The sequence below is a fragment of the Thalassophryne amazonica genome, chromosome 17, assembly GCF_902500255.1.
Source record: "Thalassophryne amazonica chromosome 17, fThaAma1.1, whole genome shotgun sequence".
Taxonomy (NCBI): Eukaryota; Metazoa; Chordata; class Actinopteri; order Batrachoidiformes; family Batrachoididae; genus Thalassophryne; species Thalassophryne amazonica.
Window position 1 is genome coordinate 19357622 of NC_047119.1, and position 24744 is coordinate 19382365.

The following is a 24744-nucleotide window of genomic DNA, read 5'->3' on the forward strand; positions in this document are numbered from 1 at the left end:
TTTCTGTCCCCTCCTTGCTCAGACTTGCTCTCAGACACCTGTTGGCTCCCTTTTATGCTACGATTCCTTGCAAGGAAATTTTAGGCTAAGTTAGGAGCTCTTTGAGAGGACTTGGAGTTGCTTTGCGTATATGGGCCCTGACAAGCTCTTTTTAAACTTCATATACCTTTAACCACACCATCTCCTAATTTCCATCACACGTATAATGATAACATTATCCTGTACAACAAGCCCAGATATGTTCAACAGGTGGCAAACAAGCTCCGTCTAAGTTCAACTACACCTGCTCCTAAGTCCCATCAGCCATTCGGCATCCACCAAACATCCAGTGGGTGTTCAGCAGGTTTATGGCTTACTCAATAAGCTAAACAAAGTTGTTTTTGGACTAATCTGGTGCATTAAAATTAGCCAGCATCAAATCCATCTGTCCTTATGATATGCCCTTTTAATCTACTGAATTAGATTTGTTTGTTTACTGATGGAGAGCGACTCCTTTCAATCAATGCATTTTACACGGTGCATCCATATGGTTTTCCAAAACCATATGGATTGTTCAGAAATTCTTTTAATGAATTAGAATAAAACACAAACAGTGGTCTGTTATATGGTCCATTTTACCTCTTTTGATATAAATGATCAGAAATGGGAAGAAAGCAGAGCAGTGACAAAAGCTTTCTGGGAGTTACCTGCTCATCAGATATGGAATGTACTGTAGATATTATGTTGGTGCATTTTACATCCTGCTATTCTTCTGAAATGCATTTCTGCATTGCACTGATGATACTCAATACATTGATGACATAATGCATGAGCATCATCAATGCATTGATAATGCTCATGCATTATGTCATCATGTATTGAGTATCTTTTAATATCTTTAGTGTGATAATTCTTCTCTGTTTCCAACAAATAGCTGCTTTTTATCCGGTTTTGACTTCATAGAAAAAAAAAACAGAAGATACTGCTGTGAGTGTGGGAAATTACATGTTCACATACAAAACACATGAGCAGCATTAAACATTTTAAACAATGCTTTTTACACATTGCCTTAGTGAGCATCTTCCAGAATGAAATATGCTCCTGAAAAATGTCTGTCTTAAGCAGATTGTTCAAGAAATTGTTTGATATCTCCACGGACACATGCAGCATCTTTCCCCATTATTTTTAAATATCAAATTCTCTCCATTACGATAACAGAATATGCTTTCTGTTTTTTTCTGTTCCAACATCAAAGCATCTCCCTGGTAAAAAAAAAAAAAAAAATGTGTCATGAATTGATTTTTGTATTCTGACTGCTCGCTGCTGGAGTGAAACTCACCCACTGAGACAGTGCCGCTGTTTCAAACTGTCGTAGGTACGACTCAGACATGAAAGACGCGTCCACTGGGTTTTGGTTATTTTGATCTTTGGAAGAAAAGAGACAGAGAGAGAATATGGAACAGAACAGAGGTTATTTTACATGTTTACCAGCCTTTTCTCCTTCACTTATTTCTCGGCTCTTGATTCAGTACTTTGATTTTGTGTGCGTGAAGGTCAGCGTGTGGTCATCATGTCTGATTTAAGATTTCTTAGTTTTAGATCAGTCCATCAGGCCCAGAACGTGGAGGTGCCTAAGAAGCAGCCTACAATTTATGGGGACCTGCTGTGGCGTCTCATTAACTATGAACATTGGATCATTTTCTGATGCAATAGTTTCATTTACTGTTTCAAGCATTTCAAAATGCTGCATAATGTCTGAAGCAATTCTTTTTTTATAGTGCTTTAAGCATTTTGATGTCTTGAATGTCTCTGACCCAATTTGCATTTAAAAAAATTTTTACTGTTTTGAAAATGTTCAAAAGGTGGGGTTTTTTTTTCCGAACCAGTTTATGTGGTGTGTCTATTCTGGAAATGCTGAATGATTTTCTGAAAAATTGTTGCGTTAACCGTTTTGTGCATTTCAAAACTGATTTTTTTGTTTTGTTTTTTTGGAAGCAGTTGTTTATTTGGCATGTAAAGCCTTTAAAAGGCAGCGATGATTTTCTGAAAGAATTGTTTCATTTACTGTTTTGAACATATCAAATCTCACTATTTTTCAAAGCGGCTGAAACAGTTCATTTAGCGGTTAGAAATAGCATTTTGGTGTTTTTACACATTCAAAGACAATGAATCGCTTTCTGAAGTAGTTGTTTTGATTAGGGTTTCAAATATTAAGTACTGACTGTTTTCTGAAGCAGTAGTTTTACTTAGTGTTTTGAAAAATTTTAAACTGAAAATTATTGGTTATTTCCATTTTGAACATTTAAGGACAATAACTCTGAAACTGTTGATTCAATTCATGTTTCACCTAAATATTAAAAATGGTAAATATGAAGCAGTTATCTCATTAAGTCTTGCAAGGGACCAAAATGGTTAATATTTTCTCAACTGTATGTTTTAGTCTTGCGACCATTCACATCTCTAATAAATTGTCATTTAATGTTCAAAATGTCCTATTTCATAACTTAATGTAACTTTCTTAGTGTCTAATATTGTGTAACTCAACTTGATTGGTCTTTCCACCCCCCAAAACCACAGCTAGCCAGGCCAGAGACCTGCTGTCTAAGATGCTGATCATCGATCCCGCTAAGCGGATATCTGTAGACGAGGCCTTACAGCACCCCTACATAAATGTGTGGTACGATCCGGCTGAGGTGGAAGCGGTGAGTAGGACTGGACCAAATACAGATTATTATTCCAATATTAATCCGCTCCGCTGTTTTGATTCCTCAGCACTGCTACTTGTTCCCTGTACCAAGTTACACTGTTAATTTGTGATTTTACTGTGTACAAAACACCCGATTTTGTTCCCGTTGCTTTAATGGTAGCGATGAAAATTTCTGAGAATTTCCACATTTCTGGATGTGGGATTTACCACTAATTACACCAGACACTGTGCATCATTCAAGAACCACTCATATTAAAAGTTTTTCCTAAATGTGTATAAGTAATTTAAGAAAATTTCCTGCATTCACAATTTTTTTAAAGTATTTTTTATTTTTGTATTTTTTCCTATGTGCAAACAAGTTGTCTAGACTTGTAGTAGTTGTGCAATTACTGTACTGTCATACAAACTTCAATTTTCATTGTTTCATTGAATGTTTCATTGTTCTGCAGCTGTATTAGTTTAAAATCCTGCATAAATGACTTGTTGTAATTATATTAACATTATCATGTTTAACTCCACAATTTGAAATATAATTCTAAATGCTTGTAAAGTCTAATGATATCATTAATTTAAGATATTCCACGATTAGTCCCACAGTTGGGAAATATGAAACACTGTTAAGCCCTCACTACCATGAGGTGGGGGCTTACCAGTCAAATAGGTGTAGAGATTATTATAATCTTCATATTCACCTTAAACCATTTCTGGTACTTAATATTCCATTCAGGTATGTAATGGAATGGACCTGTCCTTTACCCTTTCCTGTGGCAGACAGTGAAGTCAGAAGACATTTTAAAATTCATTATCATGTCACTTCCTTATTTTAGAGACAGATTATAGCTTCAGTGGGGTGAAGGGGCATTTAAATCATTATTTTTTTTTCCCCTATTAACTGGCAATGACCATTTATCCCATGATATAGAAAAATAGTTCATTGTATGATTTGCATAATTTTGCATCCAATTTGATTCCATTTACCCTTTATTTTAGTTCCAAATGTTTGGCTTCATTGAACAACTAGCTCCAATACCTTTTCACCTAATTTTAAGTAAACTATCAAATGAGGATTTATTTAGGTGTCATATAAAACAAATAACGAATGTCATTTGTACAATCAAATTATGGAATGTTCTATCATTCACCGCATGACAATATTAGTACCATTGCACTCATAATCATTCATAATTTGTATAATACAAAGTGTGTTGCACTCCACCTTTGTTGAACAGAAAAGATGCACCTCTCTTCTGAGGTGCACTCAGTGATCACAGTGCAAAAGCTAACTCAAATGTGAGCTTATTATAAAATGAATCATTTCAAACATAAATTTTACTATCAGCCAAGTAGCTTCTATAGACCTAAACTTGTGGGACTTTGATGTTTAATGGGAGAGTCCATGGATATTTAACAACCAAAGGCTAAATAATCAGATTTTGCACAATATCACCTTAAAACTGTCCTTTTAATGAAACCTGCCCATTTTGTGCATATTTGATTGCATATTTTTTGACTTATGTCTCATGTTCATTTTCCTCCCCCTTTTGGTTTTATTACTTACATCCATGTAACATCTGAACTGTTTTAGTCACCAGAGCCTCAGTAGTATGAGGTGACATAAGAGTGGGGGAAAAGTTGCTCAATAAACGCACTTCTACATGCAGCTGCACACTGACGAGTCCACAAGCAGCCAACACAGTACACTTTACATAATGTCCTGCTGGCTATATTTTTTTAAGTATAGTAATGTCAAACTTCTAATGTAGTTCTGAGCATCTTAATCAGAATGGAATCATATAGATTTTTTTTTTTCCAATTGTACTTTCCTTAAGCTTGCTGATGATGTTTTTAATGATTACGCTGTTGTTAAAGTTGTATGTTGTAGTTATGTGTAATCTGGCTGTGAGTGGCATTTCAACATGTTCTCCTATTTTCCCCTTCTCTATTGTCATCTCATGCTGATGAAGGCCAGTCATCTCATCCAAATATCCATGGTAAATAACAGCACATACCTGGAAAAGAAAATATCTCTGTTGGACCTTTGATGGGACACACAACGGTGTGTGATTGACTGTTTAATGATCAGCAGGCCAGCATATATATATATATGAGGTGTATATAGGTGTGTCGTCAAAAATGAAAATATAATGAAAATGTTAAACTTTTTGAAAGGTATTTCAAAAAGTGATTGTATATATTCTAGACTCATTACATATAAACTAAAATGTTACAAGCTTTTAAAATATTTAAAATTGATCATTATGGCCTGAAGCTCCAAGAATAAAAGAAAATGCCCATCTCAGAATGTTAGATTATTTCATAGTATCAGTTCAGCAAAAGGATTTATAATACAGAAATGTTGAATGTCTGAAAAGAATATTCAGTACTTGTTTGTGGCTTCTTTTGCATGAATTACTGCATCAGCACTCAAAAAATTGACTCATTGGACTGGATTTCCAGCTAATAAATATATGTAGTCCCAACTTGAGTTGGGGCTACACATATTTATTAGATGGAAATTCTACAGATAATTGAATTGATTTCATCCAATAAGTCATTTTTTAATGCAGTGTGGCATGGGGAGTATCGGCATTTTGCATTGCTGAGGTGTTATTTAAGCCTAGGTTGTTTTGATAGCAGCTTTCAGCTCATCTGTATTGTTGGGTCTGATGTTTCTCATCTTGTTCTTGACAATACCCCATAGAGAATCTATGGGACCAGTGGTCAGCAAAGTGGTTACTACCAGTTTAACACAGTGGGCAAGTCCTGTTGGAAATGAAAATCAGCATCCCCATGAAGCTTATCAGCAGATGGAAGTATGAAGTGCTCTAAAATCTCCTAGTAGACATCTGCATTGGACTTCAAAAAAGACAGGGGACCAACACCAGCAGGTGTCTCCCTAAATAATCCTTGACTATGGAAAGTTCATACGCAACTTCAAGAAATTTTGATTCTGTGCCTCTCCACTCTTCCTCCAGACTCTTTGACCTTGATTTCCAAATGAAATGCAAAATTTACTTTTATCTCAAAAGAGGACTTTGGACCAGTGAGCAACCTTAGCCCAGTAAGATGTTTCTGACATTGTCACTGGTTCAGGAGTGGTTTGACACTCGGAATGTGACACTTGTAGCCCATTTCCTGGACATGTCTGTGTGTGGAGGCCCTTGATGAACTGACTCCAGCCTCAGTCCACTCCTTGTGAAGCTCCCCCAAGTTCTTGAATTGATTTTGTTTGACAATTTTCTCAATGCTGCAAAAATCCCTGTTACTTATGCATCTTTTTCTACCATGCTTTTTCCTTCAAGTCAACTTTCCATGAAGGTGCTTTGATACAGCGCTCTATGAACAGTCAACACTTTCAGAAGTGACCTTCTGTGGTTTGCCCTACCATATTTCACGGCATGTCGTGATTCAGCATCGCAAAATATACATTAATCTATTTGTTTGTGATACTGTCAAGAAAAATGCCACATTTTTTTGTAATGGGAGCACAAATTCATTCAAATACATTCCTTGATGGGAGCACAAAAAGGAAAATGATGCAGGGGGGTCTGGTCGGTTAGGGGTAGGGTTAGGGGAAGGGGTAGGGTTAGTAATAGTAAGATTTAAAAAAAAAAAACAGATAAATTGCCTGATGGGAGCACGAATAATAAAAAAAAAAACTTGTGAGACTGTGTTGGGTTTACCCTCCTTCTGGACTCAGTGAGGTTCTTCTGGACAATTGGCATCAGTCTTCTCAATGAATGTGGTTGTGTATACTGAACCAGACTGAGTGATTTCATTGTATTTATACTGCAGAAACTCTGGCTTGAAATGAAATAGTCATATATTTTGAGATACACATTTTTATGTTTTGGAGCTGTAGGTTGTAATTATCGAGCTTAAAATAAAAACTTGAAACATTTTAGTTTATTTATAATGAGTCGAGAGGCTTGAGAATGTATAAAATTTTTACTTTGTGAAATATCTGGCCAAAAAAAATTGAACTTTCTTTTTTTTTTTTTAGATGCACGTATCTATTGAGGACAAAATAGTTATTTCAAATATTTTTCTCTGTTTTGGGTGGGGTGGCATTAGTTAAACAATAGCAAAATTTCAAATATACGTACTCTCACAACACAAATTTAGCCTGAGTTGGGGATTTTTTTAAAATTTATTTGGGACAGGAATCATTCTTAAACATTATTAATGGTTTAAATTTAGTCTCACAACACAAATGTAGCCCTTTTTAAGAGGGGAGTAGTCTTAAAAAATGTTAGTTTCCAAATGAGTCTCACTTTTTCTTTCTTTATTACTGTCTCATTTTTTTTTTCTACTGTTGTTTTGTCTTACATTTTTGCTGTCTTTTGGTTTTAAAGCTTAAATTATATATATTCGATTCTGTTTGTGTGACAGATCACAACTTCAAAACTAAAATTTTTGAGTTATTACATTTTGTGGACAGTCAGTCTTTGGTCAAAGGAAGAATCAAAGAAATTTTAGTGCCTCACAATTTTTCCTTTTATCTCTTTCTTCGGCTTATTTAACATGGTATGAAAGGTGTTATTTCTACCCGGTTCTTCAGGTAATTTACTGCCCCTTTCCAAGAACCAAACCATTGTATTCCTCATTTTGGATTTATTAAAGGTCACAATGAAAACCGGACCGGGACCCTCACAGACAGTGTCCATCTTGTGAAAAAGGCCCCCGAAGTAGCTTGTACAACACTTTTATACAATGTGGGTGTTAACAATGGGTGTGGTTTAGTCTCACATTTCTAATGTTACTGGCTGTCACCAACAGGGGGAGCTCTCCCTGTGTCTGAAACTTGGACATATAATGAAGTAAAACTTAACTTATATTTCTCAGAACTTCCAAACAAATAACACAAATACTTGATAGCTAACATAAAATAAAGAATTAGCACAGATATTATAACAAAGGTTACCCATCTATTTCAATCTATCGGCCTCTAGTGGCCATATAGCAGCAAGGCTTCAAAAGCAACTTGATAGGCATGTGTGTTTGATTTAGATTTTAGTCTTTGTGCATGTTAAGTTGCCGACATGGTTCTAAATTGGAGGTTCACTGCTCCTCACCTGCATCTATTAGGACATAGAATTTTAGAGCTGCACATGTCGTTGCTATAGAGTTACTAACTGAAATGTTCTGGACACACTCATTGACTCACTGACTCATTAGTCCCACACATGCACTACTAATGAGAGGGAAAAAAAATATGTCTGAGTCTGAGGTTTTCTTTATCGTGTTTTCAATCTCACTGTTTGAAATAATTAAAATATGAAATGTGGCACTGATTTCTCAGCCACATTTAAGAAATGCCCAGTAATTATTTTTGTTTCCCATTTAAGTGTGTGTGTGTGTGTGTGTGTATTCTATTGAGGTCTTAAACTGTACCACCCACAAATGTTTCATGTTAAATTTTATATATATATATATATATATATATATATATATATATATATATATATATATATATATTGGGTAAGTTGTCTTCAGATAAATTCTTCAGATAATTTTTTTTTCCTAAACTGTGCATGCTCTGCTCTGCAGCCTCCACCTCAGATCTATGACAAGCAGCTGGATGAAAGAGAACACTCTATTGAAGAATGGAAAGGTGAGAATTGCACAAAAATTTTCAACATCATATATCTAATTCTTAAATTATACTAAATAAACCCATTAATGTTCAAATATTAAACTAAATACATTTAATATTTGAATTATGAAAACTTTTAATTCAAAAAAATAAATGACATAAATTTAAATATTTAAAAACCATGCCTAAGATTTTTGCACAGCACCAACAGCCTTCCTTCCATTTTTGAGTTTGTCATGAGTTAATTTCTAGCTGCATTTTCCTTACACTTTTCCCCTAAAACGTCTTCAGAAACTTCACATCTTTATGAAGCTGACATAAAAAAGTATAATTTTCTGAACCAGACATTTCATAAAATCTTTTTTTTCCCCCCAAACCTCCTCCTTGGAGAACTCATCTACAAAGAGGTGATGAACTTTGAGGAGAGAACGAAAAATGGCGTTGTGAAGGGACAGCCTTCACCTTCAGGTACTCTCAGTGCATAACCCTAATCGCTCTGTAAGTGAACTTACTGCAGTTTCCCCTCATAAAAAGAGAAACCATTGTGTTGTTCCTCATGTGTCTCATCTGTGCCGTCTCTTTCAGACTAGTGCAGTGTTGTGTTGTCGTTTTTGTCTTTGTTCAACATGTTAAAGTAAATTAATGTAAAGACGAAATGTAGTCATGCAGTATTATGTAGTATTTTGTAGTATTTAATATATGTAATTTTCTCGCTGTCTGTGTGTAAATATGTGGACGTGATGATTTTAAGGTTGGGGTCCAAACCAAATTCTTTTCTCACACTTCACCACCAAGAGGCGATATTTATGCTGAAAAATGACAATATATATATATATATATATATATATATATATATATATATATATATATATATATATATATATATATATATATTAGTCAAACATGCCCCAATCACTCTTATATTTGAAAGTGAGGTGCAGACTGACACTCACTGTCACCTGACAATGTTTGAGTCGGATTGTGGAGTTTGTGGACATTTGAATTTAACATTGAAAAGCCCTTTTGTTCTACACTGAACAAAAATATAACTGCAACACTTTTGTTTTTGCCCATTTTTCACGGGCTGAACTCAAAGATTTAAAACATTTTCTACATACACAAAGACCTATTTCTCTCAAATATTGTTCACAAATCTGTCTAAATCTGTGTTAGTGAGCACTTCTCCTTTGCCAAGATAATCCATCCCACCTCACAGGTGTGGCAGATCAAGATACCGTTTAGATAGCATGATTATTTTTGGCCAGCCAACTGTGCAATTGAGTAATATTACTGGCTGCACATGTGTATAAACTGGGTGTTTTTAGCTATAAACTTATTTATCTTTGCATCACTGTTACTGTCGTTATTGGTGGTAGTTGTAGAGATGGTTAATAGATTAATTGTATTTGTTGGTACCATACCCTACTGTACACTTGCAGTATCTACAACATTATAACTATGTTAATTTTCAGTTCTTTTAATCATAAATATTATTATCCTTTCATGTTAAACGATGTAAAATTATTTAAAAAATATCAGTCCAGAAGATGGCTGCAAAATAGAAAGATGGGAAGATAAGTTTTTGTTTAACTGTAGAAGTAGAAGTAAAAGTAGTAAGAAGTAAAAGTAGAAAAGTTAAAAAAAAAATATATTATCTAACAGGGTGCTTTATGTTGGACCTGCTGTACACTGAAAATTTAGTTTCACATTTCACAGTTTTTCTGAGCTTTTTTTTTTTTTTTTAATCCTTTACTTATCTGAAAATCATAGGATTTCTTACAGTGCATCCACAAAGTATTTACAGCACTTTACTCTTTCCACATTTTGTTATCTTACAGCCTTATTCCAAAATGGAGAAAATTCAATTTTTCCCATCAAAATTCTACTCACAATACCCCATAATGATAACATGAAAAAAGTTTTTAAGTTTTTACAAATTTATTATAAATAAAAATACTAAGAATTCACATGGACCTAAGTATTCACAGTTTGCTCAATAATTTGTTGACGCACCTGTGGCAGCAATTACAGCCTCAAGTCTTCTTGAATATGATGCCCCAAGCTTGGTGCACTTGTCGTTGGGCAGTTTTGTCTATTCCTCTTTTCAGCACCTCTCAAGCTCCATCAGGTTGGATGGGAAGCATCAGTGCACAGCCATTTTCAGATCTCTCCAGAGATGTTCAATCAGATTCAGGTCTGGGCTCTGGCTGGGTTTCTCAAGGACATTCACAGAGTTGTCCTGAAGCCACTCCTTTGATATCTTGGCTGTGTTCTTAGGGTCATTGTCCTGCTAAATGATGAACCATCACCTCAGGCTGAGGTCAAGAGTGCAGTCAACAGCATGATGATGCCACCACCATGCTTCCCCGTAGGAATGGTGTCTGGTTTCTTCCAAACATGACACTAGGCATTAACGCCAAAGAGTCCAATCATTTAGTCCAATCAGTCCAATCATTTCTCACGGTCTGAAAGACCTTCAGGTGCCTTTTGTCAAACTCCAGGTGGCCTGCCATGTGCCTTTTACTAAGGAGTGGCTTCCGTCTGATCACTCTATCATATGGGCCTGATTGGTGGATTGCTGCAGAGATGGTTGTCCTTCTGAAAGTTTCTCCTCTCTCCACAAAGGAATGCTGGATCTCTGACAGAGTGACCATTGGGTTCTTGGTCACCTCCCTGATTAACGCCCTTCTCCCCCGATCACTCAGTTAAGACAGGCGGCCAGCTCTAGGAAGACTCCTGGTGGATCCGAACTTCTTCCATTTACAGATGATGGAGGCCACTGTGCTCATTGGGACCTTCAAAGCAGCAGAAATGTTTCTGTCCCGTTTCCCAGATTTGTACCTCGAGACAATCCTATCTCTGAGGTCTACAGACAATTCCTTTGACTTCATGCTTGGTTTGTGCACTGACATCCACTGTCACCTGTGGGACCTTATATGTACGTCCAAATCATATCCAATCAACTGAATTTGCCCCAGGTGGACTCCAGTTAAACTGTAGAAACATCTCAAGGATGATCAGTGGAAACAGGATGCACCCAAGCTTAATTTTGAGCTTCATGGCAAAGGCTGTGAATACTTATGTACATGTGATTTCTTAGTTTTTTTATTTTTAATAAATTTGCAAAAATCTCTAAACTTTTTTCACAGTGTCATTATGGGGTATTGTGTGTAGAATTTTGAGGAAAAAAATGAATTTCATCCATTTTGGAATTAGGCTGTAACATAAAATGTGGAAAAAGTAAAGTGATCTGAATACTTTCCGGATGCACTGTATACGTGAAAGCATACCATCCAGGACCCAAAGCCGTTCAGTGGTGTCATAGAAGGTGCAAAGTGCAGCACCAGCTCATGCTGCTAGACTTGACAATAAACAGCAAATGAAGTTAACCCTGAACAATGTAGTTCATTGACAACCGCTAGACCCATCAGATCCACTGTTTTAGATGTGGGTATGCTTTACTTTTCTTATGTTAAGCTTATGTTAAACTGTTTTTTTTTTTTTTTTTTTTAACAAAAAGGTATACATGTAACGGAGGCCAGCAGGTGTCGCTGTGCAGATGTAGTTAGTAAATCTCACTCCCAACAGCTCAAAAGGATTCTCTGGTCACAAGGCCAGAGCCCTGGGTTTGAGCCTTCTGGTTAGAGACTCCGACTCCCATGCCGGAGCTCGTGAGTTCGCGTCCCGAGGGGAGCGAATGGGCAGAGTCATAACAACACAACACAGAGTACAGCCGCTATAATGGTGCCGTGACCCGGATGGGAGTGAGTTTAGGGGGGTGAGTGTAACGGAGGCCAGCAGGTGTCGCTGTGCAGATGTAGTTAGTAAATCTCACTCCCAACAGCTCAAAAGGATTCTCTGGTCACAAGGCCAGAGCCCTGGGTTTTAGCCTTCTGGTTAGAGAGTCCGACTCCCATGCCGGAGCTCGTGAGTTTGCGTCCCGAGGGGAGCGAATGGGCGGAGTCATAACAACACAACGCAGAGTGCAGCTGCTACATACATGCATATAGAAAGTGAAAATTGTGTGAATATGTGTAAAATTACAGTAACTGCCACACAATTGCATCCTAATACAAAACAGAGAAACCCTACCACAGGCACTTTAATCAATACAAATAGAGTCTTTCATTGATTTCATTATCATTAATTCAGTGACTCCATCAACAATATGTCCCTATGAAAGTTACTTTATTAGTTACGTTCAGTAGCTGCCGAGAAGTTGTCCACAGCTGCTAATGAAGTAACTGTATAAAGTAACTGTAAAATGTAACTGTATAAAATAACTAGTAAAGTAACTTTTCAAAGTTAATGTGGCAGCACTGCCAACCACATACAGCCTCAGATACAGTTTAATGCTGTGCGTAGGGCTATAAAAATGTGTGGAACCAGGAAATATCCTTTTTTGGAAATTATGTCAAAAGAGAAAAAAGTTGTATTGTTACTTGAAATGAGATGAATGCCTGAACAAAACATGGTAGTAAATCATATTACAGTATTTACCAGAGTACAAGTCACACTTTAAAAAAAAAAAAGTATTATTAACTCATTAATTTGGGATTTTTGTGCATTGTTGGAATGTACTTCTTCTTATTGGCATTTATTATTTTATTATAGGAGTTTATTTTGTGTTGTGCTTTGATTCTTGTGAAAGTCCTATATAAAGTTACTGTAATTATTAACTCATGATTTTTCAGTATATAAGTTGCACCTGAGTATAAGTCGTAGGGCCTTACAAACTAAAAAAAAAAAAAAAAAAAAAAAAAAAAAAAAAAACGTGACTTATACTCCAGAAAATATAGTATTCAGAATATTTGGTACTATCTGCAGCAGTAGCCATAAGGATCACCTGGTTCAATGAATGCCACTTTTCAACAAAATCTCTTGAATTCTGCCTGCATGAAGACAGTTCCTAAACAGTTCTGTTTATACAACCTAAATGTTAAATAAGTTACTTCTTGGCGATGTGATTCATTAAGCTAGAAAAAGGACTTATGAATTCTGGCATCTGTCAACAAATTTTGACAGTACCGGTAGTTGTTTTTGGACCCTAACCTTACTTTGTTTGTCATGTTGTGTTCTGTAGACACACTGTATTTGTGGTGGTGTTGATGTCTTGGTTTTGTTGCTACATTTGCTATCTTCAGTGATGACATTTTCTCAAAATTACTAGAGTAGAGTGGAGTGTTATAACAGACATTATGTCAACATGATGCTTTTTGCCACTGAAGGCTCCTTTTATTAAAAAAAAAAAAATCAAACAAAAATAAAAACTACAGTAAGTGCATGTGGTTAGCATATGTATTCATGCTAACCATGGTTAACATCAGTGGTTAGCAGCAAACGCAGCTATTGGGATGGCATATCCCGCTAACATGGCACCTAAAAATACCATGTCAAACAACACTAAGCACAACCAGCATATGAGGTTGACATATATATTTTTGCTAACCATAGTTAAGGCTAACAATTAGTGTAATTAGGAGTATGGCATATCCCACTAACATGGCACTCAAACAATACTCTAACATGTATCATTTCCAGATGGTCATCTGTGGATAGTGTTAGCATATATAGCCATGCTAACCCAAGTATGATGACAACCGTGATTAAAGATAACTGCATATATGGTTGGCATCATTTGCTGTTAGCATTTTAGACTATACAGTTTTGCTAATCTAGTGATTCATGTAACAGCTGGTGCCAACTGCAGATAAAACAATTTAATGTTAGCATTTTGCAGTCTTGCTAATCCTAGCTAATCGACAAATGTGGTGTGTCAACATAATAATGTCCATTATAAATAATGCTGTGCTTCACAATGGGAAATTGGGTAATTACGGGAAAACGGTCATCACTGTCTCATGTCTGCTCTGTGTGTATGTTGCAGAATATCTCTTGGTGTGTTGAACAGGACTCTGTTACGTTGTAACCCCCCGCTGTTGTTGATTCCCTTAGCACAGGTGCAGCCGTGAACAGCAGCGAGAGCCTCCCTCCCTCTTCCTCCATCAACGACATCTCCTCCATGTCCACCGACCAGACCCTGGCCTCAGACACCGACAGCAGCCTGGAGACTTCGGCGGGACCCCTGGGGTGTTGCAGGTGACTAGCCGCCTGCATGCGCAACCCCGCGTTCTTCCGAAGGTGAAGAGACCCCGTTTGGAAAGCAACGCACCACTGAAAAGGCAGAGTGGAAAATACCAAAAAGGAGAAAAAAGAGGAAAATAGTATGCTAAGAAAAAAAAAGTTATGGAAAACATTAACACAATCTGAAGTGATTAAATCTAAAGCCTGTGCATTGCCATTCAAAAGCAGCAGTGGTATTTAAACTGAAATAAACCAGATATATGTTAATGATCCTCTAGGCGCTTTGCTTGTATTACCCCACATATCTTGCGTATGGCATCCGAGCAAAATGACCAAATGCTTCGACTTGCATCTCCTGTAAAGTGCATATTGACTGGCTGCAGGTCTCCCAAACCCTCACACAAGCACTGGTGCGTGGATCATCGTGGCAAGGTGGGCTACCATTTAGCACCCAACCACCAAACAATCTGAGCGTCCTCCTCTTGCCCTCCTTACTCAAGCCTTATGTAATGACACCACCCTTGTTGTTGACCTTCCCTGGCATAAAAACGCCAAATTGGCACATTTTTTATGCTGGACATGTAGTCGCCCTCCCCCAGAACAGCGCCCCCTGTGCTACCTGTAAATATGTAATTCTGTACAGCTGGTGGGCACGTGAAATGGGACTGATGGCCAGTACACTTGATTTTTAGTTTTTAATGACTAGTGCGCCTTGCCACATCACCGCTTTCTGCCTGAGTTGCTCCCGCCTCTAGCTGTACTCCTGCATGATTAGATTTAAAACAATACTTGTCTCACTGTATGTTAAAACGAGTCTTTATAGAGACTTGTGTTTATATATAAACTAACTTGAGACATGGAGGACGTCTGTGAATGACAGGCAAGCAGATCAGATGGCTAATTCAGTAAACGTCATGCCTGAGCTTGGGATGAAATGGTCAGAATGCTCTTACTTTTCATTTTGATTTCATAAAAGAACAAAAAGAGGAGTCCAATTTGTGCGAAATGTTCTGTTTCACTGAGCAGTGTATAGTCATCCTGTGTCACCGATCCACAGGATGACCGGCAACTGTGCGCGCCATTATGGACTAAATGGCATTTTCACAAAGAGACTCTTCTATGACAATAAGTGTGAACATTTATACTGTATCCTCAATATCAGACATCCTTTCCTTCAGTTCCTTCGTGCTCTGTCAGCACTAGTTGGACATTTGGTCTCACAAGATTAGCGGGGGTTTTTTTGTACTATTGGACCAAAAAGTCTTGCAAGTCAGTCTTTTTCAGCAACTAACTCATTAACTAGTGGTCTACAATGTTATTCAATAGTTAAGTAGCAAGAGCTGAAATACTCTTTGGCTCACTCCTGAGGTTTTTGCTTTTACTAGTTAATCAGTGATCATTTTGGCACTCACTAGTTAACAAGTGAACTTTTTGCCTTCACTAATTAACTACTGAATTGCAAGTACCTATTCACATCCCTAGTGATCTACAGTTTTCTGCATTATTAAAGCAGCGAGATGCAAAAGCTCAGATGTTAACTAGTTAACAACTAGTAAAGTACCACTTCACTAGTTGACTAGTGAAGGCAAAAATGTCACGAGTTGGTTAAATAGTGCAGAAAATTGTCAGTCACTCATTAAGTAGTAAACTGGTGCTTGACTCGATACTATAGCCGCGCTTTTGCAGTTCACTAGTTTACTGTTGAAGGCTAATAGCTCTCGCTAGTTTGTTTACTAATGACTAATGAGTTAAAATGCTCACTCACTAACTCGTGAGAGTTTTAATGAGTGAAAAGTGAAAACATCCATGACTAGTTAACACATCAAAGCTCTTCCAGCTCACTACTCAACTACTAAGACTGTCTGTGTTAATAGTTTGTCATGAGGGTCACTTGTGAATCAAAAATCACCTGCCATCACTAGTAAAGTTTCTTTTAGAACTAGTTTGACGAGTGCCACTAATTACGTAATAAAAGTGATTATTAAGAGGTTTTGTTTAGTCAGTACGACAAAATGGAAAAACTAGTGCAAACAAATGTTCAACTACTGCTACTAAAGCTTGAACTAGTAAGAAAACAGATGGCTGATACAAAGAGATTTTAATAAATTATCAAACAGCTTTCCATACGCTTCTACTTTATTTGACTGTGTGCAACACATGCGTTATTAGCATTGGCATTTTAAAGGCGGTGAACGATAACCTTGTAGAGATGTTCTGATGTTGATTTCGAGAAATTAACCTGAATACGGACGGCAAGTGCCTTTTGGTGATGTCCCCACAAATCAGGTTAAAAATCTGAATCATACACACACTGGCCAAATGATTGTCATGTTTTAACCTGAGACCACTAAATTACACTTTTGAACTCAAGTTTTTATATTTGTTATACGTGAGGGTTCATTAAAAGCACTTCAATGGTAGTAATTAACATGGGATAAATTATTTCACCATTCAAACCCAGTTTTTTTCTGTATGTTCAGGGAATCAAACCCGTGAAGTTCTGGTCACAGCATCTCCAAAAGAAGGTGGAAAGTCTCTGTTTGTGTGTTGATGAGCACACGAATGGCATTTATTCAGTTTCTACAGTGTTGTGCAAAAGTCTGAGAAAAATACTTTGTACTGTTCAGTTCATAACCCATCAAATCTGTCAATAATCACAGTTATTACAAAAATACCATTTCATCACCTAAAAGCATGTTTTTAAACCATGAAAAAAATAACATTTTACTATTTAAGTTCATTTGTAAGTGGCAGATATTTGGCAGGTTTTTTTTTTTTTACAACTTTTGCACAGCATTGTTATTGTGCATTCTTATCATTTATATTTAAGAAACACAATGTTTTTTTAATCCAAATTTTCACAGATGTTTTATGTCTAAAAATTTGGATTGGTAGAATGTTAAGCACAAGAGTGCATGCATGTGTACAGTGTCCTCACACACTGCCCTCTTTTGGTGGTGGATAGAAATCATCCAGTATTTAAAAAAAAAAAAAGGTTTATTTGGAATAAAATCCTTTTTTTTCATTAGTTGACATAAAGAGTAATAATCTGGACAAACTGATGGGGACTTTCTGCTCACCTTTATTACAACTGACAGATTTATTATTATTTTTGTGTGTAGAATGGCTTGCCCTTTTAGCATAAACGTCCCATCTCCGTTGTAACTTTAATTATGAGCAGTCTTGATAATGGCTTGATGATTGTGCAGTGCTACAGTGACACACCAGGGTAATGGCGCTAACGAGGCTAACCAAGGGTGGCGTCTACAGTTTAAGCTATGGCTCGCTCGGCTTTCTGTTCAGGGTCTGGCCGGCCAAATCTGTCAAAACAGGGTGCAACTTTTAAAATCTTGAGTGTTTGCAAATGTTCCAATGTGTGAATCCTACAAGACAAATACTCAACAAACTGTTGCAGTGCTTCTGCAGGGCATTTTTACCCATCCTACGACAAATCGTTGTGTTGGTTTGTTGACATGTTCTGGTCACGGAGTACAAATCCTCTTTCGGTTGTTCTTTTTTGTTTTCTGAATGTACATTTGTGAGACCTCCAACACATTTGTGTTAATCAAAGGTGCTCTCTGTTTGAGTGGGTGCGCCTGATGTCGAGATGATTCCTAACAGCTGGTTTCCAGCACTGAATGTAGAAATGATTAATTACGCACATTGTTGCTGCTCTGATTTGTTTTTTTTTTGTTTTTTTTTAAAAAACCAGCATTCGATACAGCCTGCATGAGCTGGATGATTGGTACCTGTCTTTGGATTTTATGTTCAAACTCAACCATTTTTTTTAACCTATAAAGTGACACAAATATCAAACTGGCTAAATACCAGTTTGTTCTTTTTGAGTTCTTAAGCTATACTGTAAAAAAGACAAAAAAAAAAAAAAAAAAAAAAAAGACAAAGTTGAGAAAACTTTTAAAAAGAAGCCACCCAGTTGCGCAGACTTGGTAAATTATTCTACTTGGGGGCATCAGTTGATTCCCTGTGAATTAACAAGTTCAAGATATTAAGTTTAAGTTCAACTCAAAATTCAAAATACCTCAATCTCAAATTCACTGTTCTGTTTGTTGAATATTAAACATGGAAAGTTTACAAATTGTTTCCACAAGTGCTGCAATCAGGGTATCCATTGATTCTACAAAGATCATCATCGTCTGAAAAGTCAATTGGTAAATACTTCCGTACCAATAAAGATGCCTAACACACTGGTTTCCACACCCCAACTCAACATCCAGTCCATGCAAGCACTGAACAGTGTGGGTACCAAAACATATCCCTGAGGAATACCAGTATTCACCAAGAAAAAGTTGGTGGATCAATTCCAACTATGTGTCAAAGTGCTCTTGAGCAGGAACCAGACTCTGGTCCTACTTGGATAAATGTCATAGATTGTGTAATCACAGTATTAAAAGAACATACAATACCATTTACGTTTTCATTTCTTTACACAAGGGATAGACTGATATCGGCCCTTCCGTTGGGTTAGACCAAATATCAGCCCAGCCAATTATCGGCCCAGCAGATAGACCGATGCCAGTAATCAATCTATCCCTACTTTTACACATAATTTCAGATTTCAAAATGCTGAACATGAGGTTTGAGTAGCAATTTGAACTTGACAAATCCTAACATGTCACTTTGATTTAGGTTAACATAAAGTCACCAAATGGTCTTAATTTGAATAAAGTTAAGTCTGTGCAGCTGATTGGCTTAAATTTTAGTTTCCTCAACTTAAAAAAAAAAAATGTATTTATTGATTTAAATCTGAAATAATTCAACTGAAGACTGTCAAAATAATGGTTAGTTTGGATGCATCTTGAACTCAGCTGTGCCAACATAAAATCTTTGAATTCATTTCACTTGTGATTCCCGTCTTATTTCTTTTTACTTTTTTCCCCAAATCACATTGTAAATAACAGTCCACCAATGCAATAAACCGTTTATTGCACTCAGACAAGGAGGCACACTTCTGCAAGGGTCAGGTGATGCTCAAAGCAAAATATTCGGAGTCTAAAATGTGGACTGAAATGTGACAAAGTCGACAAAGAAACCCTGTATAGCTCATCTGAATCAGGTGACGGCGTTCTATTACAATTCTCTCTCTCCTTTATTTTACTCCGTGCTGTTTTGATGTATCATTCTTTTGACATTGTCAGGTTGAAAAATGTATTTGTTTCACGCTGATCTTAAAGCTTCAGCCTATATAGCATTTCAAATGAAGTCAAAACAAATAATAATGATAATGAAAAAATCTGAAAGCTGTTACTGTAAACACATTTTAAAGGAACTGTGTATGTAAAAATAGTATATGTATGTGACTGGAAATAAACAAAACCTTTCATCTTGGACAGCAGTGTACATGCCTGATTTATTTGTGGTTTTATGGTAAATAGACTGCAGCATGGTGACTTAGTGGTTAGCACTGTTGCCTCACAGCAAAAAGGCCATGGGATTGATTCCCATCTGTGGCCTTTCTGTGTGGAGTTTGCATGTTCTCCCCGCCTCTTCTTCTTCTGTGGTTCTGAAGCTTCACTGCCAGTAAAGTTCAGCAGAGTCCAGCGGGATGAATAAAATCTAGCAATGCAGGTATGTACTGTTAAAAAAACTTAAAGGATTTTTTGCCAGACTGGCGTAGGGTAGCGTACAATTGCAGAGACTTGGTGTACAGTAGTGCAGTGTTACAGTAGTGTTCAGAATAATAGTAGTGCTATGTGACTAAAAAGATTAATCCAGGTTTTGAGTATATTTCTTATTGTTACATGGGAAACAAGGTACCAGTAGATTCAGTAGATTCTCACAAATCCAACAAGACCAAGCATTCATGATATGCACACTCTTAAGGCTATGAAATTGGGCTATTAGTGTTATGTGCAGACGCAGGTTGAGGAGCGGACCAACGTCTGACCGAACCCAGCGCTAAATAACCAGAAAGCGGTTCCACAAACAAAACGATTTTATTTCCCCTCCAGTGCAATAATTAGTGTACAACATAAATATTTGGTTTGTCTGGTGGAGTGAAGGACGGCGCGCTCTCCAGCGCCCAAAAGGATCGAAGCCTCGGCGCTTCTGGACTCAGATTCACCGCCAAACACCCCCCAGGTGGACACGACAAACTGACTCTGTGAAGGATGGAAAAGGTGAGGTAAGTCAACAGAGCTACAGCAAATATCCTTCAGAGGCACACACTATCAGCAACACATTCAGGTCTGAATTTAAGCTTTATGCAAATGAGCAGCTTCTCACAACAGGTGGAGGATCATCAGTCCGTACGCCACGGCAGTGAGAAGCAAACTGCACGATTCTCATCAATGTTCAAATATACTGCGTAACAAAATACCAAATTGGTATTAACGATCATTCAGACAATAATCACCTCTGATGTGTGCTGACAGCATGTGTCCCTCACCTGTCCTCCTTCACAGGCACGATGTGTCAAACCCTGGCGCGGTCCTCAGCGTCTCACAAACGAACGTCACAAGGTCGAGTTCCCGGCAATTCCGCTTGAACCACTCATGGCTTAAATGCAGAACGCCATCTCATTATCTGCTTCAGCTGAAAGTCCTCAAGTCTGCATGTGAGCATCATCCACAGGTGCTGCGAGTCAGTAGGCCTGCACGTGAACATCCTCCACAGGTGCAGCTAATAATGCTGATGAGGGTGAAGGACTCTTCTGCCAGCACCTTCTCCACAGACAAAAACCAGTTTGCATACCACCTGGAGAGCAAAGAAAAGAAAACAACACAAAAACATCCAGCCAAACCCCCCAACACACAACAATTAGTAAAAAAAAGTAGAAAAGGGGGTGTTCACAATAATAGTAGTGTGGCATTCAGTCAGTGAGTTTGTCAATTTTGTGGAACAAACAGGTGTGAATCAGGTGTCCCCTATTTAAGGATGAAGCCAGCACCTGTTGAACATGCTTTTCTCTTTGAAAGTCTGAGGAAAATGGGATGTTCAAGACATTGTTCAGAAGAACAGCGTAGTTTGATTAAAAAGTTGATTGGAGAGGGGAAAACTTACATGCAGGTGCAAAAAATTATAGGCTGTTCATCTACAATGATTTCCAATGCTTTAAAATGGACAAAAAACAAAAAACAGAGAAGCGTGGAAGAAAACGGAAAACAACCATCAAAACGGAGAGAAGAATAACCAGAATGGCAAAGGCTCACCCATTGATCAGCTCCAGGATGATCAAAGACAGTCTGGAGTTACCTGTAAGTACTGTGACAGTTAGAAGACGCCTGTGTGAAGCTAATTTATTTGCAAGAATCCCCCACAAAGTCCCTCTGTTAAATAAAAGACGTGCAGAAGAGGTTACAATTTGCCAAAGAACACATCAACTGGCCTAAAGAGAAATGGAGGAATATTTTGTGGACTGATGAGAGTAAAATTGTTCTTTTTAGGTCCAAGGGCCGCAGACAGTTTGTGAGACGACCCCCAAACTCTGAATTCAAGCCACAGTTCACAGTGAAGACAGTGAAGCATGGTGGTGCAAGCATCATGATATGGGCATGTTTCTCCTACTATGGTGTTGGGCCTATATATCGCATACCAGGTATCATGGATCAGTTTGGATATGTCAAAATACTTGAAGAGGTCATGCTGCCTTATGCTGAAGAGGACATGCCCTTGAAATGGGTGTTTCAACAAGACAATGACCCCAAGCACACTAGTAAACGAGCAAAATCTTGGTTCCAAACCAACAAAATTAATGCCTCGCAGATGTGAAGAAATCATGAAAAACTGTGGTTATACAACTAAATACTAGTTCAGTGATTCACAGGATTGCTAAAAAAGCAGTTTGAACATAATAGTTTTGAGTTTGTAGCGTCAACAGCAGATGCTACTATTATTGTGAACACCCCCTTTTATACTCTTTTAACTAATAGCCCAATTTCATAGCCTTAAGAGTGTGCATATCATTAATGCTTGGTCTTGTTGGATTTGTGAGAATCTACTGAATCTTCTGGTACTTTGTTTCCCATGTAACAATAAGAAATATACTCAAAACCTGGATTAATCTTTTTAGTCACATAGCACTACTATTATTCTGAACACTACTGTATGATGCATTTTAGGGTAAATATTGCTGTTCTTACACTTGTGGCAAAGCAGCACACAGCGTAGCTTGAGGGTTGTTGCTCATAGCCATGGTGCCACACCATAGTGATGCATCACAAAGTGCATTCACTTTGTGCACGTCCAGAATGGCTGGACGTGCTCAACTTTACTTTGCTCCGTGTACTTTCGACTGTGTATATCAGATCATCAAGATAAAGTCCAACATGTCAATGTATCTTATAATTTTCCACTGTACATTACTTCCATAGCCAACTTTACAGCTGGGTGGACTGGGACTATGCAGATGAAGTGTCTTATTCAGGAAAACAGACAGGAAACTCGACAGGGGATCAAACCGAGTCCAACCCCTATCCCACTGAGCTACCGCCTCTGCAACTGGGAAAAGACTAGAGTCAAGGGAACACCCATAGATGGTTACTTTCTGGAGGTGGGGATGGACCGCTTGTCTACCTGGCTGGTTGCCACCCAGGTCCTAGGGTAGATCTGGCAGACTGTGTCACCATTGCTTGCTCTGAAACCTGATCTGAACTTTCTTCATACACAGATGGAGGTACTCAAAATGAAGGGTAAAGGATACAGGATCAAATGCAAATGTGATCTCAACAGAAATCTGTCTTAATGTCATCTCATTATAAGACGCATTATACCTGGCAAAGAAAATACAGACATGTCAGCCTGCAGACAGCCGTTAAAATCAGCTCACCCTGTTGAAAGTTGGGCTTCCCAGCTTTTACTGAAAGTGCAGACTGTTGATTTAATGTCCGAGTGCCTTTGTTGTAATTTTGGCTTTACGTGGAATTTTAATAAATCATTCCAGATTTTCCTGACAGAAATGTGCTTCCACAGTTGCTTTCTGAAGTCTCAATCCATTAACAGCCGGCAGCTGTAAATTATGGCAAAGTGTTCGATATCATAATCTGAATTTAGTTTCTTGTCCATCCAAAACAGACCTGAACTTAATTATGAATTATTTTGAACTTTTTATCAAAATGAGTATTTGCTATTTTTTAAATCTACTTTATACATCTCTTAAAATCTGAAATACTGGACAAAGAATGACACCTTGAAAAACACTCCAAAACAACTCACATGAAAATGATTTTATTTGTATTCTTTTTAAGTTTTTAATGTATCAAGTATCATGAAAATATTCCAGTACCTTAGTCCTGCTCTCTGTCCATGATCTCTGTCTGTTATGTGTGAAATTCACAGAACATGGTGACGCTGTTGTCCTCTTAATCCCGTTTTTCCAGAGTGCACATTCCAGAGGTCCTGCAATGACCTGCAGCAGGTTTAAAGGGGGCCTGATGGCTACTGGAAAAACAGCCAGCAGCAGCCGGTGCACCTTTTGACACAAGTCTCATATATGTATGTGGCTTTATTGGAAACTGTTGACCAACCACATTTTGCGTAGACATTTGGCTTCAAGCTACATATACATGGTCAATATCACTTTACATTCACATATTGTACAAAGATCTCCATGGACTCGTGCACCAACACCGACTCGTGCACCAACCCCTTTGGACACCCCCACTGCCAACAAAGCACCAGTTAAACCAAACCAACTTTTTGGGTTCCTTAGATGACCCCAAAGCACAATCAGAATGTTCCCAAACAAGGCAGATATTCAAGATGGTGTCCAAAATTGCCACCATTTTTTAAAAATTATTATTACTAAAATGCATTCAATAACATAAAAAACCCACAATAAGAAAGTTTTAGATTACAACAAATACATTTATGCCAAGATAATTTCATTCCTGGGTTTTAAATTTAAAATGGAGTCCAAAATGGCTGCCAATTTGCCACTTTCCTTTAAAATGTCCACTGCAACAAATAATGGAGAGTTAATAATAACAGAGCATAGCAGGACATTTTGGGCAACATCTTGAATATCTGTCTAGCTTTTATTTATTTATTTTTGGTGGGTGGGTGGGTCGGAGGAAACTCCAAAATATTGGTTTTTGCTTTTATGGTAGATGCACAGGATGGGTGGTCCTAACTCCCCTGGTACTACACTCAACAAAAATATAAACGCAACACTTTTGGTTTTGCTCCCATTTTGTATGAGATGAACTCAAAGATCTAAAACTTTTTCCACATACACAATATCACCATTTCTCTCAAATATTGTTCATAAACCAGTTTAAATCTGTGATAGTGAGCACTTCTCCTTTGCTGAGATAATCCATCCCACCTCACAGGTGTGCCATATCAAGATGCTGATTAGACACCATGATTAGTGCACAGGTGTGCCTTAGACTGCCCACAATAAAAGGCCACTCTGAAAGGT

The 24744-nt window shown here is 37.6% G+C and overlaps 1 protein-coding gene across 7 annotated transcripts in view; it reads left to right on the forward strand.

Annotated features, from left to right (window-relative positions):
• Positions 1 to 15350, forward strand: part of mapk10 (mitogen-activated protein kinase 10) — a 78034-nt gene extending 62684 nt beyond the window's left edge. For 3 of the 7 annotated variants that reach the window (XM_034192242.1, XM_034192244.1, XM_034192245.1), the window contains exons 10-14: positions 2557 to 2681; positions 4651 to 4677; positions 8237 to 8300; positions 8673 to 8750; positions 14243 to 15350. In XM_034192242.1, the coding sequence (XP_034048133.1) occupies positions 2557 to 2681; positions 4651 to 4677; positions 8237 to 8300; positions 8673 to 8750; positions 14243 to 14385 (437 nt within the window). In that variant the 3' untranslated portion in view covers positions 14386 to 15350. Of the gene's footprint in view, positions 1 to 2556; positions 2682 to 4650; positions 4678 to 8236; positions 8301 to 8672; positions 8781 to 14237 lie in introns of all 7 variants that reach the window. The other 4 variants (XM_034192247.1, XM_034192246.1, XM_034192248.1 and 1 more) reach the window with 4 other exon arrangements.
• The last annotated feature ends 9394 nt before the right edge of the window (positions 15351 to 24744 follow it).